Source organism: Melozone crissalis, unplaced genomic scaffold, assembly GCF_028551555.1.
Source record: "Melozone crissalis strain CALT ecotype California unplaced genomic scaffold, PUWL_Pcris_2 ptg000004l_1, whole genome shotgun sequence".
Lineage (NCBI taxonomy): Eukaryota > Metazoa > Chordata > Aves > Passeriformes > Passerellidae > Melozone > Melozone crissalis.
The window spans coordinates 38,889,361-38,911,045 of NW_026535782.1; the positions used below are offsets into that span (position 1 = coordinate 38,889,361).

At 40.6% G+C, this 21,685-nt stretch overlaps 1 protein-coding gene across 1 annotated transcript in view; it reads right to left on the bottom strand.

The window, feature by feature from the left end:
* The window catches only part of NUP205 (nucleoporin 205), a 45,618-nt gene extending 39,401 nt beyond the window's left edge, over positions 1 to 6,217 (bottom strand). Inside the window, exons 1-4 of the mRNA XM_054277714.1 lie at positions 6,156 to 6,217; positions 3,005 to 3,147; positions 1,810 to 1,981; positions 744 to 888 (exon numbers count right to left, since the gene is read on the bottom strand). Of these exons, the coding sequence (XP_054133689.1) occupies positions 744 to 888; positions 1,810 to 1,981; positions 3,005 to 3,147; positions 6,156 to 6,183 (488 nt within the window). The 5' untranslated portion in view covers positions 6,184 to 6,217. The remainder of the gene's footprint in view (positions 1 to 743; positions 889 to 1,809; positions 1,982 to 3,004; positions 3,148 to 6,155) is intronic.
* Between the last annotated feature and the right edge of the window lie 15,468 nt (positions 6,218 to 21,685).

Here is a 21,685-nt window from a genome sequence, read left to right on the forward strand (position 1 = left end):
TACTGAATCCCATAAAATGTATTTGATGACAAAAAAACATACAAATAAATTACATCCAGAGAGTAAATAAAGATGCAGCACTAATCAGTAAGTAGTGCCCTCAAAATATTATGCTGAAGGGATACAGAGTCTTTAGGCAGGGATCAGCTAGTTGAGATTTCTATTAAAAGGAAAAAAGCATTATATATAAGATGAACATAACTCACAGGCTTTCTTATAAGTAAATACAATTTTCCAGATACTGCACTCACAATTTATATTTACACTAGAATACATTTTTTCATCTTTCTCTAGCCAACTTGGAAGCAGTGTGCACTGGTTTCTTTTTCAAGGCAAAAGTATAATAGCATATAATGTTCATCAGTAGACAGTACATTCCTTTTAAGTAAATCCAGGAACAAAATTCCCTTTTACAGTACACAGAAAGTCAGAACACAGCAGTGTCCTCAAATACTGAGCAATGACCAATAGTTAGAGCAACAATGACTGGGACAGTGTCTGAAATAAAATACTGCCAAAAGGTGAGGTAGCATGAAAGAACTGAAAGTAAAATTGATATCCCTATAATCCAACAAAAATAAGTGTGAAAAAAGATTATGCTTTAGAAACAAACATGAAAGCAGCTGCACCATGTTACGAGAAAAAAAGAAAAATTTGAGACTATACATATTCCCTTCAGTCTAATTAGTTCTAAAAGCACTCAAAACCAAGAGTTTTGATCAGCTTCTTGCCCTGATACACACCTGAGTTCCAGTGTCCACGTCTTGCCTTGGCGTGACTGGATGAGGGTTCGCAGTGAATTGGCAATGCACCTTTTCCCATCCCAGTACAACAGAACTGCCACTAGACCTCTTGTCAGGCCAGGAAAGTGAGGCTGCTGGTGTTCTCCTAGTGAATGAAATGCACAGAAATAGACAAAGAGAGCTGAACATACATGCCTTGATAACAGCTCTATATCTTTGTGATTCTAATTGAAATACAAATATTGCAATCAAAATAACTGTGGTTATTCACTACCACTTTGATCTGTTTCAGACACTTAATAGCAATCTCAGATATTTTGGGTGCAATTGGTAAAATTATTACTCAACTACTAAAACATACAAAAAATTTTTTTAAATGCTAGTCCAAATGGTATTTGCCACTGATATGTATCCATCTTAATAATCAATTTGAGATGATTATCATAGAAATATATTTTATTCAAAATGAAATTTTCCATCTGAAACTACATTGAAAATTCAAGTTCAAAACAGAAAGTGAGCCTGACTTGAAGATGGCTTTCCAAAGGTGACAAATTTGCAATCCACCTCTTTAACAAATTTTCCAAGTTAATGAACAGTAGCTAGTAATAACTAACAATTTTAACTTAATGATTCTAAAATCAATCTTCTACACAAAGAATGTGTCACTCTCCAGAATATTTCTCTTACTAATCAGTTATTAGATTAGAGAATCACACAGCAATATACAACTAATACATAATTTGAAGAATCAGTGTCTATTACACTGCTTTATGGAAAAATTCTCAATCATGTTTTAATTATGTTTAAATCCAATGATACAGAAAGTAAATCATAAAACCTCCTCAGAATATAACCCCCTTTGCTGGGGGCTATATTAGCTGAGCATACAAACATTAGGGTTTGCCACCATATGACATTACAGTGAGAATTTCTTCTTAAGAACATTCTGTGATAGGAAGTTAAGGCCTTCACTGTATCATGCCTTCACTTTAAATGTACACTTCAATAAGAAGGCCCTATTTAATCTGTATTTCTCCAGATCTTGAATATTTTCCCTTCTCACCAGCTAGAAGGAGCTCAACAGCTGCCAGCTCTCCAATATCAAAGAGGTCACTGAGGATAAAGGCTTCTCTGATGAGCTGCTCTGGCAAAAGCCTAGTTCCCTGCTGACCCTGGATAGCAACTCCTTCTGTGCTTGCTTTCTGAATTTTCTCATGCTGCTGAACATTTTTTGGCTGCAAGAGAAACAAGCATCGGAAGTTATTCAAAATGGCAAGATCAAATACTGAATAAAGCTTTACTCATTAATACTTCCTCACAAATACAGTTCTGTCAGGTTAAGTTGTCATCATAAAAACAAAGGCAGTGTTTTTAAACAGACAGTAAAGGCATCCTAAAAATGCTTCATGCTTGGACAGCAGTGGTCTCTTTGTGGGAACATAAAAAACTAATCTTATACAATCAGTGCTGACATTTAGTTTACTCAAAATATTAGTGGTTGAAAATAAACTTTGATAAAATTCTGAACAGGAATTTATATCAACTCAGTGAAAGACATCTGGGTTGTTGATCAGAACTGTTGTGTTACTCTCAACTGTTCTCTACATCATTCTTTTTCCATTAAACTGAGATGCTAAAATATACTGGTGAAACTCTATAGCTGACTGTTAAATTTTCTGACCTTTCAATTTAAAAAAGCCATCTACTATTGGAGAAATTACACCTCTGAAAGAAGATATATTTCTAGCTACTACCTTACAATTCGCCAGCCAAGAAACAGGGAGTTTTTTCACATTATCTGGCATTCTGAACAAGACACATTCTGTATTTTTTAAGTTCATGTGTTCACCTATTTTTTGTTTGTCAATCTGGTTGAAATATGAGCAAAGCCAGACAAAATACTTTGTGCTTTAGTTCAGATACACAAGAGTAACAAAAAAGTTAATACATGACTGATGGATCATCAAATACTTTTAGTATTCCTTTCAAAACAGCACTCAAATAATGAGAGAAAAAAAATCATCATAGATAAAATTATCCTGTAGATGACACAATACAATATGTATTTTTTTCCCACTTAATACTATTAGTATTCTTACAGCAGAACAGGACTGATGTAACACATCTGTGTTATGTACTACAAAAATGTCACATGAAAAGGATGGCCAGGGTCTAAAATGGCAGGTAAGACAACAATATAAGACAGAGTAAATCATCAACTCTCCAGCTCATTCCAGAAGAGAGCATCAGTCCAGTACCGGATTTCTGAAGAGAGAAATGAAGTCAGATTTGTGCTTCTTTAAAACTTGATCGAGACGATGAACAGCTTCAGGTTGCCTTTTCCAAATAGCATTCATTACAGTCTGCCATATGTCCTTATATGGACCCCACAAGCTTGCAGCTAAAAGAACAGATAAAACAATGTATTTAAAATAGAGAGAGGAAGAAAACAAATATTTCTCTATTGCTTTCAATAAGTAGACCCTTTTTTAGTTTACTGTTACTCTTGGCATGTCAGTATACTCTTACACCCATCAAGAAAAATATATTTTCCTTTCCTAAGGCACAAAACCAAAAAAAAAACCAACAATGGTCCAATATAAAACTTAATTGCATCCAAAGAAGTAAAGAACCAAAAAAGATTACGTATACACCTAAATTCTGGTGCTGAAAGTCATCTTACAAGAATACTTACAATACAGGTATTAGGTTGGAAAAGACCTTTAAGGTCACTGAGTTTAAGCATTTATCTGACACTGCCAAGTCCACCACTAAACCATGTCCCCAAGTGCCACATCTACATGTCTTGTAAATCCCTTCAGAACTATGACTCTACCACTTCTACAGAACACTCCAGAAAAGGACTCCCTTCACTATCAGCCAAACAACACATCAAATCAAAATATACAATACTCTTGCATTACAGCAGATGGCTAAAGAAAAATTGTTTCAACCATTTGCAAAGGTTACTACTTAAGTGAGCAAGCTGGGAAAACCAAAAACAGTTTAAGCAAAAGCAAGCTATTTAAATCACCCTTATTGTTCCTACACTGTCAGAGATGAACCGGTGTGTACTGAGCCAGTCATCTGGAAGGGGTGTAAAATCCTGCCTCACTAATCAGAGAAAAACATTTGCTGTTGAGAGACCACAAACTCTTTGATTACTCAAACTAAAATTGATATCCCTCCCAACAATCAAAATGCCAATCTCCTAAGTTTCAAAGTACCTCTAGAATGTCAGATCAAAGACTGCCATACTTAAATGGTGAAGTCTACACACTTAAATGGTGAAGCCATTCATGCTGAGTAGCTACACATGAATTTACAAATGACTGAGACAACAATTTAGCAGTGCCAGTATGGCTGTGTCAGGCCAACCTGTAAAAAAGATATAAATTTGCCTTTTCTGAGCATCAGTGTTTTAACTCCTACAATGTTAGCCCTGCCTAGAAATAGCTACTACTGCATGCATAATTTCACACATAGCTGTAACTGGCTGTCCCACACAACTTCAGAGTTCAGATTTATTTCCACTTGAAATTGTCTTTTCACTCTAACTACATTACCAAGTCCAATAAACACCAGCAGCCAACCACAGTGCCTGCCAAAAGCTGTTCAATTACTTCCCTGGCCCATTTGTTTGCTCTTGTCCCTACCACATCATTGCTTTGCACCAGCCCAAACACACATACTGTACTCTAGGGAATTAGAACAAACTAAGGGTCTAATTTCTCAAAGCAAAATCTAATCCAAAAAGGAGTTGATTTTCAACAGGATCACATCTTCAACCCAGTTTGCTCTGCAATGGCACTAAGATGAATTACTGCAGAAAAAGGAACAGGCACCAGGAATAGGAAGAGGTGGGACTTCAGCAACCATGCTGATTTTTTCCCACTTAAGCTGTTCTATTATTACTAATTTTAGAAAGGCTGACCGTCCCATCAGGGACAGCAAGAAAATACAGGCTGAGTTGCTTCTCTTGGCAACAGTAGCAGGTGATGCTCATATGCCTGAACATTTTGCCAAGTGATAGACCCAAACATGATATGCCTGTCCCCACAAACAATATACTATAACCTAAGGCAAAATCTTTACTAGTTCTAGTACCACATCTGCTTTAAATTTTTCTCAAAATTCCTGTAAAAAACTCCTTATTCCTCTAGGTTTTTTTTAATTATAAGGCTATAGACTTTCTTGCTGTGTAACTCATAAAATAGTCTCATTTGAACTACTCCAATTTTCACTTCAACAAAACCATAGTTTTTTATGAAGAGTCTTTGCTTTATTACTGCTTTTCTGTAAGGCTACAGGGATGCAATCCATTCAGTGAGATGAAAAATCTTCTCAGTAAAATATACCTGCCACAGGAATGGAGGTTTTAATTCTATTAGCTAGAACTAATAATGACTAATAACTGTCACTATTGACATTCAAAACCTTATTTACAGACCTTTTGGCCTATATGCCAGTGATAACTTTTTCATAGGGTCTCCATTCTCCTTCTGTTAACCTAATGAAGCTCAACAAGAGTAAATGCACTATCTCACACACAACATGGGTGCACAGACTGGGAACTAAGGGAGCTTCTGGAGAGCAGCCTTACAGACAAACACCCAAGTGTCCTGGCAGACAGGAGGCTGAACACCAGTCAGCAGCACAGGCTCATAGCAAGGCTCCAGGCTCTATTAACAGCTGTAGCCAGTAAATGCAAGTAAGTGATTATTTAGGCATCTCAAGAGTACTTAACTCCCACACTGTGTCTAATTCTGGCCTCGTCAGAGCTAGACACTGAAACAGCGAGCCAGAGAACAGAATGAATGAGAGGCTGAAAGAAGTGACCTGGTCCAGTCTTACAAAAAGAAGGCTAAAGAGGGATAGGGGCTTTGTTTTCTCTAACTACTGAACGGCACTACATGCAGAAAGCAGGGCAAGATTCTAGATACATTTCCCTTTTGCCTCTTACACCACACAGCACTAGGAGATGAGCGTAATACCGAAGTGACGCCTAACCACATGCACACGGAGCTACACAGTCCCCGGTAAGCAAGGAGGCCTCGGCTGCCTGAAGTGACTCCGCGCCAGGTCCAGCCAGGCATGGCGGCAGCTCTGACCGCGGAGCTCCGTCCCCGGGCAGCTCTGCGCGGCCCGAGCCCGGGCACCGCCGCACGGGCGGCCGCTCTCCAGCGCCTGCCCGCACACCGCGCCCGCACCGGCCGGGCGCCCCGCAGCCCTTCCCCGCTGCCCGCCGGGCCTCGCCTCGCCGCCTCGCCACGCCCGGCCCGCCCAGGGCGGCCGCCCCGGTTCCGCGGGCTCGGAGGAGAGGCGCAGGGCCGCCGGCGGCCGCGGAGCGGGATGGCCGCGGGGAGAGGCGGAGGAGAAGCCGCAGCCTCACGCTCAGATTGTTCTTACCCGAATTTACCGCCAACGGAGCCGCCATCTTGGGCAGAGGGAGGCGCGTCCGGCGCCGGCGCCCGAGGAAGGCCCGGGCGTGCCTGGGCCCGCCTCGCTGCCGCGGCACCGCGCGGCTGGGCCCGGCAGGGGCAGCGCTCCGGCGCGGCGGGGCAGCCCCGCGCCCGGGCTGCTGGGAGCTGTAGTCAATGCAGGTTCAGCGTGCCTGCCCGCTTCGTGTTCGCTGCGGGCGGCTGCGGGAAGGGAGAGCGCCTGGGCAGAGGGCTCCTGCGCTCCCGCCTTCCTCCTCTGATGTAAATAACACAGCGACTCCGTGCCGTTCTGTTCTTCTTTCCCTTTTCCTTTCCGTGCCACGCTCAAGTGAGTCTTTCTTTCCAAGCCCTTTTCACTGAATATGGCTAAATACCTGAATTCAGACACTGCACTGGGAGATACATTCACTAGAGTATTTAAATTTATTTTTTAATTGAAAAAAAAATCATCAGGATGATTCCAGCTTGTCTGGTTTCTGATTGAAGTCTTTAAAAAATAGATACAATGAATAATTTTTGCATATGAATGAGGCTTTACAATCTTGTATCGGGGAGGATTAAAAAAAAAACACCCCCCCCCCCCCCCCAAAAAAAAAACCACAAAAACCCCACCAGAACTGATAGGAGTTATCCTGTGAAGAAAGCTGCATTTAAACTCAAAGTCTCAAAGTATGTGCAAGAAAGAAAGTACCAGACACAAAGAAAAGAAAATATAAAGCATGTTTATACACTTATTCATCCAGAGCTGAGGAACAAATATCAATATCTTAGAAGTAGTCTGTGTCTGAAGTCAATTTACCATTCTCTGCCCCAGTAGTAATCAGCATTCTTACAGAAATTCCCTCCTGTATTACCTTTAGGATAAAAAAATCCACAAAAAGTACTCATTTATAGTTCCAATAGTTTCCCCTCTTGAACTTTCTTAAACCAGTATTCCATGTTTGCAAAACTATGTCCAATGAATTAGACCCATGGGAAATGGGCAAAATAACTGTCTTTGCTTCTGTAGATCTCCCCTGTAATGGGATGGCAGAGGGGTAATAGAGAGAGAGCAGAGCTCCTGGGGTGAGACAGAATTGGCAAGGCAGCTGCAAGAAAAAGGAGACAGAAAACAGAGAAAGTGTTTCACTTAGTCAGAAGAGGAGAGAGAAATGAATATTTTAGAAAAGAGGGGAATTCTCACAGTTCAGTAGATGTATGTGTTCTCAATAATTTGGCCTAATTTGTTGATTTAGTCAAAGATCCTATATTTCTTTGAGATTTACCTTACCCTGGTCATAGCCATGAACAGAACAGACCTATAATGATGAGAATGACAGTGAATTGTTCATTTCATTCCAGGAAATGAGTGAAGCTATTCCCCTAGCAGCTGAACTAAAGCAGCCTTGGTACCTGGGTGGGACATTCCTGTATCCTCTCCCGTGCATCCTTCCCTGTGAAGCCATAGTCCTGCAGGTATCAGACAAACTTAGAGATGCCTGTGCTGATCACCTGGCCACAGCAAATGTAGTGGATAGCTTGAGGTTTTGCTTCAGTCTTTCCTTCCACAGCGATTCTAATTTTGATCTTTTTCTTTAATACATTCCCTGATTCTCACTAAGTTTATGAGCCCTCTAGCCTTTGATTTAGGTTGGAATTGACTCAGAAATTGCAACAGGTTCAAAAATTACTGAAAAATTTGGCTTACAGTGGGGTTTCCTAAGCTGTGTTTCCTTAAGAAACATAAAGTTTTAAAGTAGAGAGAGAAATAAATAATTGATTAAAAAAAAAAAAAGCCTTTCCCAGGCATTAAGAGCTGTCATATTTCTTTTGGCATTCAGGTACAGCCAGATTGCACCTACTTTTTTTGAACTCTGTTGAAGGAAAAAATCCTTTTTAACCACTAAATATTTAGTATTTTAAATTTCCAAATAATTCTTTCCTCTCCTTGCCAATTGACCTAGGGTCACATAGCAATAAGAAAAAAAAGACAGCCTGAAATAGTGGATAGCAAGGGGTAGGTCATTGGGCAGCTGAACTGCAGAAGAAAAAATACCACATTTGGCTCCAGCTGCACAGCATTTATTATATTCTTTCTCTGTCAGCAATGTGATATTTTAATGCAAAATAGTTGTGACAGTTCAGCTCCTAGTATGGATGAAGTAAGAGAGGCATCTAGCTACACCATACCATACATTCTGCACATATTTTTATTGGCATAACTGCATCCATCCATCCATGTTTTAATGAGTAGGAAAGTCCATGAATAGTAATTCTTGCTTATCCTTGCTTTATTTGCTGTCCTTTAATTTAGGTTCCCATTGTTTACCCAGGATCACTGGCTGGTTTGGTAGTCTATTTTTGACAAGTCACTATAGGGAAAGAATACCTCACTCCTCTCCCTAACAATAGCTCTCAGCAAGTTCTGCAACACAGATGGGTTCAAGAAGGGACACCAAGGTCTTTCATCCTTGATTACTAGACAGAAATCTGTGAAGTATCAAAGGTAGGCTGACACTAAATACCTGGGATGTATTTTAATTCCCCTGGATTCCAGGGAAAGGAGGTTCCAAATTGCCTGTAGGGTAGCGAATTCTGCTTGTGTGGTGAGAGACCTACATTAACTTCTATAGGTGGAAATAACTCTTAGTAATAATTCAAATGAGCTGCACAGTGGGAACCTACTCTTTGTAACCTGTAGGTGGTTTGTGATGTGCTACAGGTGTAACATTCCTAATTTTGATAGTACTGTATTTGGTGGTTCATAGTCAAATCATACATCAAGATACCAAGATAACAATGATGATGATATAATTTACTCTCTTTACATATTATTATTACAAGGTAGAATAATTATTAGCCAAAAAAAGAGTATTGTTCAAATGCCTAAGAGGCCCTACTTAATTTCAAACCTTTAATCTTTAGTGTCATTATGATCACATCTTTCACATCTCCATCACACGATGGAAAAAAATGAAAAAATTCTTTTCAGCATTGCAGCTGAAACTGAAAAAGTTGCCTTGTAGAACTGCATCTACATAAATAGACCAGTCCTTGCATTGTGAAATATGCCTCTTTCCCAAAAAGCCAGAAACATTTCTGGCTACTGGTTAGTCTAATAAGAATTCCTGGAGCTCTGGTTTTGACTGACACTAACTGTGCATCTCAGGTTACTGTTGGGTAAAAATGGGTATAGCATCTCACAGCAGGCCTGGAATGCTGATTGAATGGATCTTCAGCCTGGCCCCATCATCTGAACAGAGGAAAAATAATGTAGTTTTGTTTTATGTTAGTTGGCAGAGTAAAAAATCCTGAATTGTCTTATGTGCTGGCTAAATTTCCTAGAAACTTCTTAGCTATAATCCTGTCTTTGCTGCAAAAAGCATGCTTTGTATATGGAGATAGTTTGCTTGCCATCAAATCTTAGAAAAAGGTCTGAGACCTTTGCCTTCAGCATTTCTCAACAAAATAATTTTGTAATTTCTCTGTCTTCCATCCTAGATATTTCTAGTGTCACCATGCTATCTTAGCTCATCAGACACTGTGTGAGGTTGTTGCTAGCTCGTCTAAGTGGTTTGTCTAGCCAAAAGCAACAATGAGCTAAAAGTTCTCAAAGTTACATGAACACCTTCCTTGGGGTCAGGGAGCAGGGGGAGACAAACAGCAAGTGCTGCCCTGACTGTGTAGGTGAGGACAATTAGTGACTATAGGATCTGACCAGAAATGAATGCCTTGATAAGCAATATCCTGCTTGTCAGTGGGGTCTGTATGAGCCTTGCTCAGGCTTCAGAGGTAGAGTGAAAATACTGTTCTTGGCCCTGTCATGAATTGTGAGTTACTTTTTCCCTAATTCCTGCTTTGGAGCCCTTAAAGCTATCTGTTTTGTTTCTCTTTCTTCTCTATTCTGGAATGAAAAATAGTCTTTCTGTAAAAATTTCCCCATTCAGCTACTGAGGGCACTGAGGCAGTTATTAGCCCAGAAGGTGATCTGATTAGTGTAATGATGCAGCTGCCAGTAATTAACAACGAGAGGTGCAGAAACCTACAACCAAGGAAATGCTGGAAAAACAATGCATAAGCAAAGTGAAGATATTTGATATAGTAAATAGAAGTCTTGGCACATCAACTGCCTTATTGATATTCATTGTGTTCAGGGATGTACATATCAAATTTAAGGATGGCTGATGTTTTTGCAAGTTGTTGGTTTTGCAAATTCAGACTTTATCCTGTAATTCACTCTGAGCACTTTCTAAAGCATGTTGTGTATATTCTGCAGCTGACTTACTTCTTTCATTATTTTGGGTTCTCATCCAAGAATGGGTGGGTTGGAATAAGTGCAAAGCTAGGAGAGTATAATGAATTCACTTGGGCAACACTGAAGATGTGTTAACCTGCACAAAAATCTCTGAGCTATTAATATAAAGCAGAGGGTTTCTGTAACTAGATATAATGCAAGAAATGGGAGAGGGAGTCAATTTAAACTTAATTGATATAAATCATTACTTTATACTTACAAACTGAGTGAAATTGATATAGGAACCAATGAGCCTCAGGAAAAGGCTAGCTTGCAATCTCTACTGCAATGTAAAATTGCTTCACAAATTATGCTGCCATTTTGTTAATTATCTTCCCAGCACTGTCCACTTTGGAGTTCTCTGGGCAGAAGACAAGAAGCATCCTGTACCCAAAAGATGTATGCAAAATATAGTTTGTGCCCTTCTGACAATTTGTTACTAAAATACTTTCTCTGTCTTGATGGTCTGAGATAACTTATTGGAAAAAAAAACCTGTGTAAATAAATAGTATAAGAAATTATTTGCCTTGTGTTCTGGTCCATTTTTTTGTTTCGTGTAAGTTTGCTGAGAATCAGGAAGAATTATGTTCAGGAGCAGGAATTTAAAGAACATGGACTGAACAAATTCAATTTCTGGAACAAGAAATTGTATTAATCGATTCTGATGTCAAAATATTTCAGTGGAAGTCACATGTCTGTGAAAGTCTTCTGCTGTAGTTGCATCACTCAGCTGCATTCCTGGGCATCTGCCTAGTAACAATGTAATTTTGTTTTTCTTATGCATCACTCTGAGTCCTCTTTAATGAGCAGTTTGTCTGCAGAAACAAGTAGTTATGGTGAGGTCCAGCCCAGGAGAAGCTTGAGGTACTGACTCATTCTGAAACACTGTGGGAAAGGTTTGCTTGCAGGTATATTTAGACTATAACTACACAAGGACACTAAGCTATGAGAAACCCCTAAAAATTAGGTGGCCCTAGTTTTAATGAGGATTTGATTATGCCTTTTGGGTGTCTTAGTTTGACATTGTTTCATATTAGATGATGATAAATGTGTTTTAAAGTATGTTTTCCCAGGACTTCTCAGAAAGGCTAGTGTCAGTTTTGAGGTGAGATCTGAAGAGCATTATAGGGAAGAGTGATGCCTCCCTTTCACTGGAGGGATTCAGATTACTCGTTCACGTTGTGAGAGGCTTGCCAAATTCTTCCCTTCCAGCTTAATATACCACTGCTACTTCCCACAAATGTTGGAGGGATCTTTGGCAGTCTATGCTCTCAGTCTCTTGTTGGTGACACTTAACTTTGTGAAAATAATTAAACCTCCACCAGATATGCAACTGGAACCTGCCAGGGAACGGGACAGGGAAAATCCCACCATTCAAAAGGCTAATCTGACCACGAGGTGAAGAATTTTTCTCTTGTGATTTGTCTCAGTGATCAAGTCTTTTTGCAAACACATGAGCATGTGTTTGACTCAAATATTAATTCACTTTATTTTCACAAAAAAACAAACCAAAACAAAACAAAACAAAAAAACCCACCAAACTTCTGTGTTAACTACTTTGGAGACTTCTTGAATGCCTGAGCCATATGTGAAAGTGAACTACCAGCTCTGTCAACATGACCAGCTGTAACTTTTTTCCTTTACATATATTCCAAACCTAGGCAATCTGTATTCAGAGTGGATTTTTTTTCTGATCTGAGAAGAACAAAAGCATGTTTTCATTTTCATTGATCACAGCCATTCTTTCAATACTTTCTGGTTTGTTTACCTACTCAGATAAATCAGTGAGTCATATAGTCCCAGTGCTCTCAATAAACTGATTTCCTGTTTGAAAATTGTGTCTTTTCTCTCTATTCATGGCTCCATGAAATAATGATCCAGCTCCAAGAACTTTTACACACAAGACAAGGAGCTAGCTTTTTGTGGAGCTTGTATCCCTCTAGAGTTAACAGCCTACTTCATTTCTAGGAATCCCTGTCTCTAAGAAACTTACCTCCTCTTTAAATACTGTGCAAACACAAGCTTGGACAGCATTAAGGGGATAGTTATTAACTGCTGGTATTTAAAATCAAGGGGAAGAATACAATGCAGTACAGTAAGTGTACACTCAGCTCTAGTATCACCCAGGGCAGCGTGTGTTGTTCTAACCATGCTTCTCTGCCCATATCCTACATGTTGTCATCCAATCATGGCTTACATAGCTTAGTAAGAAGTTCTTCGATTTAAGCATGGCTGCCATTGCTAGAACCAATTGACACAAGGACTGCTGTGGTAGGACAGGTGTAATCACTTCTTTGGTAACATTTTGTCACATGCTGTGACATGACCAAACTGCTGAAGCTCAGCCTTTTCTCAACAGGGCACACCTTTCAGATAATTGTGCTGTCAGTCTGCTCCATCGCAGTTGTCAGCCCTCTGCAGACTGAGACATGTAGACCTCCTGTAAGGAGGACATACCCATGCTCTAAACTTTAAAAACTCTATATAAGATAAAAGATGAGCCATGAAAAACTAATTTGACTCTATTCATCATCTTATTCCACAGTTATCTGAGAGGAAAAATATCAATTAAAGGTGAATGCTCTATCAGAGCTACGTTTTCTTAAGGAAGTACACTGCTCAGAATATTAGACAAGCACCTTTTACAGCTTTGATGGTTCAGTCATGTCAACAATTACAAAGCAATGCCCAATAAAACTCGACTAGGCCACCTGGTCCTTCCTTTTACAGGAGTACAACAGAACCATTACTCTTTCAGCAGTTTGCATGTTTTGAGATCTGAGTGCTTTTCTGTGCATCAAAGTAGACATACCTCAAAAAATAGATACCTTACTTTTTAAACTATTTTTAAAAAATATCCATAGTGGCATTTTCACTTAAATTATTAAATTTAAATAATCTTGGATTTTAATGAGATCTTGAAGATGAAAAATTAACTCCCTTGTCTTGACTAAGAGCTCAGCTGAGATAACTCACTGTTTACCTGTCCTGAGGTGAGAATGTATGACTTCACTCCAGTAGGAAAGGTCTGAGAGTGCTCCCTCTGATTTATGTGTCTTTGAAGTAGGCCTGAGATGAGTCAAAGTATATACTGCTCAGAAGAATGAGGAAAGGTATATATTACACAGAGGGAAGGAAGTCCAATGTCTAGGTTCCTATCTGCAAAGAGGAGGAGTGAAGAAGCAAGCAACCAGAACTCATTTCTGTCTTGTCCCTGACTTTGGCCAAGTCTTTTTATACAAATGGGAAGCAGCTGGCTACCCACCTAATCTTAATGCTTTTAATATTGTACATTATGTTTTCCACAGGGTAGGTCTAATATTCAACACAGAATTCCTGTGTGGAAACTTGCAGAATGGAACTGTGTTCCAGAGAAGATGAGTCTTCATTGACCTCAGGAGAAGCTGCAAATGTTCAGTTGTTTTGGAAATCAGGATTCTTTCATGGGATCCCATGCAAATATAAACACCTAAAAGTTTTAGATTCTGTGGCTTTTAGACATTACATTGGTTTGTGTACTAGTGAGGAGAAATACTGCTAGGCATGGACTAAAACCACACAAAACACTGAGCATATCCTGCCTTCTTCCCATGACAATCTGACAACTGCACAGTACATTTCAAGGCCCAGCATAAAGGTTTGCATAAGACAAATTATAAACACTTCAGGCATGCATGACACAATACACTATCAGTGGAAATGTCTGGGGCACATCTGTTCTGGAGTTTTCCATGCTTCAGAATTTTTCCCTGCAAAAAATAATTTTCCCAAGTACAGTAGCAACATAAAGAAAGTAAACAGGAGAAAAAAAAAATGAAAATGTGAAAGTAGGTTAAAATAAAAATCAGTACCTGATTTATTTGCTTTAGAAAACTATGACACCTACCAGAGCTGACTGGCTACAGTTTAATATCACCTATTTAAGATGAGGTCATTTATGATTCCTTAAAACCTCACAAATGCTGGATTATTAGGAGTAAAACAAACTAATTCCTGGTTAGCAGGAATTCTCATATTCATACACTGATGTACCAATGATTTTAAAATGTTGCCAAGGAAAACATCGTACAATTTTAAAATTCATATGGAAGAATAAAAAAAAATGTGTATTAAACCAGAAAAGGATATTTTCATGCTTTAGGTGTCTTGGTTAATCTATAAAATATGGTCAGGATACCAGCTTGGTCCCTGTTTCCCCTGGGTATGTTCCTGACCCATAGTGGCTCTTGGCCTGGTCCTGTCATGGTGCAGAGTCCGGGGGAAAGATGGAGCAGAAGGGAGAGAGCAGAGCAGCACAAGGCACACAGCACAACCTTCCCTCTGTCAGCATGTCAAGCACAGGCTAAGAGGAAATGTTCTCTATCAGAATATAAGAACCAAATTTCTCTGTACAACAAGCAAATATCTGTCATAAAAAGTCTCAGTTACAGTGCTGCCTCTATGCAAAACTGATCTAATTATTCTTGGATCTCTCATTTGTCCTCATTACAGCTGGTTTCCTGCAGCTCCTTAAGGAACATATTCATATTTCTGATTAATAAATGCTTTGACTTTACTACTTCATCTATTACTTTGCCTATCTAACCTATCTAATCTCAGGCTTGTCTCTCTATCAGCATTATTTATATAGCATAAAATTAGCTGCAGTAGGTCACATTCCTTTTGGCAGAAGGAAATATATCTGTCTGGAAAATTGCAAGGTTGCAGCTGGAGCTTGGCTGGTGCAATATATTTACAAGCGTCAAAGTTCATGCCAACCCTGTAATGCAACGTCATACCTTGTTGACAGGTGAGCTCCTGTCACACCTGGCTTATGCAGAACATGAGCTCCAACACAAGAAAAAGTCACTGGAAGTTCTTGTAATGGACAGTTCCTGTTTGTACAGCAGCCACGGAATCAATATGCAGGAGAAAGTATTGCATTTTCTCAAGTCATGCACGTTTTATTTCATCTCAGCAAATCCCATATGGCTGAGGCATTTTTATAAGAATGTGAGCAATTTTGAGCTCTGTGGAAAATGCTGAGTGCTGTTGGATGAAGGCAGAGAAGGGCAGAAGAGGAAAAATACATTCCTTTGAATGCACTAATATAGAAGGCAATTAAGGAATATGACAATAATGAGCAATCATTCTGTCTCGTAATGTATGTTTTGCTTTAAAGAGCAGGTGATGACTCCCTGAAAACAATAATATGTAATATAATGAAGTCCTGTCTACACAGGCATGTTATTTCAAATATTTCAGATGAGTTGGCTTGAGCATATTTGTAAAAATTGTTTTAAAGTGGCTGGACTTTCTTTTTTTGCATGAATGAAACCCAGGCTCACTAGCCCTCAGCTATGAGCTGCATCTAGTTTATGAGAGGATTCTGCCCATTTTGAATAATTTTCCCTCATTGTATAATGTGATAAGGTTTCTTTGGTGTCTGGCCCCTGAGTGCTCTCTTGTGTTCCAAGATCATCTGGATCAAGTATGCTAATCACTCCTGCTGAATGCTGATGGCTTCCATTGCAATTCCAGTATACATGTGTTCCTCCAGATGCACGCTTCTTTTTGAGTACCACCTCTTTCCTTCCCTGATATTGTCTCATGGGTTATGTGTATCAGCACACCCAGCCCAAACTTTATGGCACTGCCTCAAATATTACTATTTGGACTGTTGGTCAGACTGAATGCAAGATAGGGACATTCCTGAGAAATGGACCAGTGCTGCCATAAAGCAAAGTAACGCTGGCTTTTCTACAAGAACTGAAGGGATGTGAACAGGACCTCCAGGACTTCTAATGGGCCAGAATAGAGCAAGCTGTGAAAGATTTATCCATGGGAAGTCAACTGTTGAACCTCTCTATTGTAACAGACCCAGGTGACGTACCACAGCTAGCAAATGATGTCACTTCAAACATGGAGTAGTAGGCCTAATATTGTTTCCAAACCACTGAACTGAAATACAAAGATTGAGGTTACAAAAAAGCTGTTTGAAACCCAGAGAGGTGGCTAGCCTGAAAATGCTGCTGAGGGAAGTATTCCAATCACGTCCTGTATTATGTCACAGCTCTGCAACTGAGCTCTAAGCCAGGTGGTATCCAGATGCCATCACTGGCAGGGGAAAATGAGCTGTATGAACCATGAGCCTGTTTCCATCTGTCTGGAGCCACCTTCTCTGCTGTGGCCCCCATGGTGCTCCACAAACAAGGTCCCAGTCTTGTGTTCCCGTCTTGTGCTGCTTGCTACACATCTGGGCTCACTGCTGCTCTTCCTGCCACTCAAAAAACTCTCATGGGCAGCATCCCATGAGTTAAAAGGAATACAGATTGCAGGGCAGGCATATTTATTGCAACATCAAATGCAGAAAAAATAAGCAATAGCAAATACACTTTGGCTTATAATTTGTTCAGCATTCTTTAGCTTCCTTTCACATTTTATAAGATGAATTACCAAAATTAAACATTTCAAAATGCTGAGATTATAAAACACTTGTAATCAAACCTTCAGCAATATAAAATTCTTGAATTCAGGCCAATTGCTTTACAGTCTGTTCCCTTCTGGTGCACATGATGCTGACCTGCACGTGTTGCAGGAGATCTTAGGGCAAAGACTGTGCTCCATTTTTATGCACAGAGCAAAGCAGTGCAGCCCTCTTGGTTTCTCATGTGTATGGTCTCTCTCACTTCTGCAGTTGAATATACTTCAGGACCCTTCTATGCAATGCTGCACATCCTTCTGATTTATCCATTGCCTTTTGCTCTAAGACTTTTTCTCAGCTCTTGGAGACATATTCAAGGTAACATTGCTACAGAGGTGCACATAAAACTGCAAACTCAAGCCCTGTTACTATTCAATAACAGGAAACTATCTCTCTCTTTAGCCCAGCATCTTCTTCTCTCCTTCCCATTCCAAGAGGAGCACAGTATTTCTACAGAAAAGAGATGCAGAGAGAGAAAGGCTTCTTATTTTTTACACACTATGGGGTTTGGTGAGAACAACCACTTCCTAGGGAAGCCCAAACTGGAAAAACAGATGGGAATGGCATTCCAAAATTGATTAAAAAATGAAACCTATGATCATTGGCACTGAGTTCAGTGCAGAAATAACAATAACTGCAATTTATCTCTCACAACAAAGGTCCCATTATGATGAGGAACTTCAGCCTAACAGGCTGCTTAATGAATAAAAAATAAAAGGAAGAGGATAGGAAAGAGAAGTTCAAGGATTCTATGAATGGATTTCAGCACAGGAACCAGAAAGCAAAAAAAGAGCTGGAAGGATGTTTATAACAACTTGTGTTAACTTGGACATGAGTGTCTAGATTCAGAGGAGTTTGGGATAAGGGAAAAAACCACACAGGAAGATTTACTGTAAATTGTAAAAGAACCCCAGTCCTCTGAAGAATATTAGGATGTTATGCCACTACTTCAAGTGCACTCTGTGGTTAACAAATAGTGGGAGCTTCTTGGAGATCCCCACTACACCCTTTCCAGAAAACAGGAATGATTTCTGCTTTCTGCAAAGATAGGTGCACTTAGCAGATAAGGTGTGCTATGCCAGAGTTATGCTGAATAAATAAGGTTGCAATGAAAAAAATTGGTTGTAGCATCCCATTGAGGTTCTCATTTTCCCCTAATAATTCAAAAACATAACAAGATACATCTCTCTCCTTATCTTTATAATATATTAATTTTTCACCAGTCTATTCTCTCATTTAAGAAAGACCAGGACAATTCACTCACCTTGTTTTCCTGAGCAGCATCGAGATCTCCTTCTCCTCTCATAGACTTCAAAGAAGACATACTGAACATCGGCCATTTGCAGCAAATATTGATCAGAGTGTTTGTAAGGCTCCTCCACCTGCCCTTAATTTTCCAACAAAGCCCTTTATTATTATTTTACAGTTAGTCAGAACAGTTCCTTTCTCCAGTGCATTTGCCAAGTAAAAGGCATCATTAGTCAGAGAAGCAGAAAGATATTCAGACCTCCAAGAGTGAGAAAAGGAGTGGACACATCAATAACATCCATTGCAGTCTGCAGAGAATTCCTACTTCTGTTTCAGTAAGTAAGGCTGAATTTCCAAAAAACCTGTTATTAACCATTGTATATAATTCTATAACATGGAACTTTCTGTAGTGATTCATAAAGCTTTGCAGAAGCTTGAGAAAAAGAATTTTTTTTCTATTTATGAAACCAAATTTTCAGCCTGAAATATAGGCACATTCAGCCACTGCTGCCAGCAGAGTTTGGGGTCACAAACTTTATAAAACAGGAAGTATTTCCTCAGTACCAACACAGTGAAATATACATGTGATAAATATTTCATGCACATACTGGTAAACCATTATCAATCCCAGTGAGCAGAAAGTCCACATGTAGAGGTGCTGCTGTATTGTTTCTTTGCTGCTAAATATTCAGACTGCAATCTGTAGAGATGCTTTGCAACTTTACCATCCTGAAGTCCCAGCATGATTACTCTCTATCCCAACCAGGCATGGAATGACTCAATCTCCACCTCCTCCTTTCCTGCCAGTATCAGTACCCCACCATCATGTCTTTCTCTAGTCCATTCTCTGGACCCTCCATCGTTTCCTCCAAGCAGCTTGGCAGCCATTTGAAATGGTGGTGGCTTAACACTGGAGGAGTCCTGAAAATAGCCTGGCTTCACACCAAACTGCAGAATCCTAGCAGGTTCCTATGTTTGTTCCTCAAGACAGTGACTGTGGATCATTGCCCAGGAGAACAATTTCCCAGTACAGGGTGTGAATCAATGCATGACAGTGCATATGCAAAAAATGTCAGGGAACTGGGGGCTGAACCACAATATATAAATCATATGAATAGACATTTTTACTCTAGCTGGTACATATTGGTTATTTCCAAGAAAATGTGTTCCAAAAGCTTTTCTTTATGAACATGGAATTGATTTCTTAGAAACAGTCCTGCTGAGTTGCCAGACCCATTCAAAACAAATGAAATCCAAACATTTCCAAAAGTAAATAAGGTGTCAAAATGCAATTAAGTAACCTTATGAAAGCAATTCCAATTACTTAAAAGTAATTAAGGACATCTTAAAACTTTAAAATGGCCACATGATGGCCTAGTGCATTATTCTTACCAGATTAAAGAAGAGGTGGAAGCAGGGCTAAGACGTGGAAGCAGGGCTATGGATAACTTTTGGTGACATCAGCCAGAGTAGTCTTCAGCCATATAGATTTTTTCCTACATTATTACTGGATGCTGCTATCTGTTCATGCAGGTCTCAGCAACATGATTTGAATGGACTTTTACTAAGAGAAAGACTCCTTAATTCTGAGTTAAAAGAAAGCACAGATTTCACTTAATATTAACAGCCTCAATTCTGATTCAAAATTGCAGGTTTTAGTTATATTATTTTTAACCTTTCTTTCCAAGTCAGAGTACTTGCTTTTAATCAACAGGAAATGTTGCTGGGTATGAGGTGTGTCAACAATCACATCTCTTATATAAGTTACTTACATAATGGGTACTTCTGGAGCCTAATGGTTTATATATCAGTTGATAGGAAAATATGAAAATAATAAAGTTTTTGAGAAATACATTGTTATATACATACACTCATCTGAATTTGATTAATATATAGTAACTAGTTACTTTTCCATTGGCATATTAAGTATATGTTACACTCTAAGATATATGCAGAGAAACAGGATTTCTCACATATATGGGTGTTACATTCCATTTAATGTTTTGTTTTCTGAATAATGTTGCATTTGAGTTCACCTGTCCAGACTACTGCTGAGAACAGCATATCTTTTTATGCAGACCTGGGTCTTGCTCACAGCAAGAAGTAGTAAAGTTAATTTGTAGAGCTTTCCTGTGGGGGACATATGTATATCAGTCTAAAATTTAATATGCACAAGGTAACATTAACTTGTTTTAGAAAGGAGATAAGCTGTGTCAACACAAGTTCCACTGTTAGCTGAACAGAGGCATATCGTACAAAGCTGTACTAGTATAATACTTCAAACTAAGAAACAAAAGTAAAGGAGAAAAAAATCCATGCCCTTAAATGTAATTGTTGTGCCAGTGCATTCGGTGATGAACACCTCTTTGTCCTACCAACTGCTGAAATAAGTCAAATTCTCAGGTGAATTTTGTCATGGCAAAAGTATTAATAGTTTGTGCACTGGAGATAACTGATAATTAAACACCCAGGATGAGGCTGGCTGCCCGGAGAGCTAAGGATGCCAGGCCAGGAAAGCCACAAGAGAGCTGTAAAGGCGATGAGTAAAAGCGCTCTGTCAGCTGAGGTGTCTTTCGTGCAGCATCAAGGATCGCAGGAAAAAGAGAGGGATATGCGTGCAATGTGAACAGGTCCGTGGCACAGCGTGTCTGTGCTACAAACAGGGGACAGAAGCAATACAGTTTCTCTGAGTTCCTACAAAATAAGAAGTGAGAATAGAGCGAGAGGAGGGTGAGGCGGGAGGCGCTGGCCCGTCCCGCGATGCCGGCGGCCGAGTGACTGGGCGCCGTGAGGCGGAGCTGCCGCGGCGGCTTCGCGGGGGCCGCGGCCAGCCCCGAGCGACCGGACCGCGGCCAGCCGTGACCGAGCCGCTGACAGCCCGGAGAGACCGAGCCACGGCCAGCCCCGACCGAGCCGCGGCCAGCCCCCAGCGACTGAGCCGCTGACAGCCCAGAGAGACCGAGCCACGGCCAGCCCCGACCGAGCCGCGGCCAGCCCGGAGCGACCGAGCCGCTGACAGCCGTGCCCGGCGCTCCTGGCAGAGCACTGCACAGCACAGCCCCAACGTTGTAGCCAGCAACCGGCAAAGTCCGATGGGGATAGCTTCGACCCGCCAGGAGGAAAAACCCCAAAGCAACACTAATGACAAGAAAAACTATTTTTTTTAAAGAAATCAACCCACTGCTTGTAAACCGCGCGGTTCAATGTCCGGCAACAGGTGGCTGAAGTTGCAGGGACTTTACGGACGGGGACTCCCCGGAGCAGGGCGATGGAACGGCCCTGGCCGGCGGAGAGCTCCAGATCCCCGGCCTGGCAGAAGAGGACCCGGCTCCGGCTGGGGCCGCCACCGCCTCCACCTCCTCCTCCTCCCGCGCTGCCCGGGCCGCCGCCACCGCCTACAAGTCCCGTCATGCCTCGCGGCGTCGCGGCCGCTGCCGTCGCGCCCCGTCCCCCTCCCGCGCCGCTCCCCGCCCACTGCCGGCAGCGCACGCGCAGCGGGGGCGGCGTCCGGGGC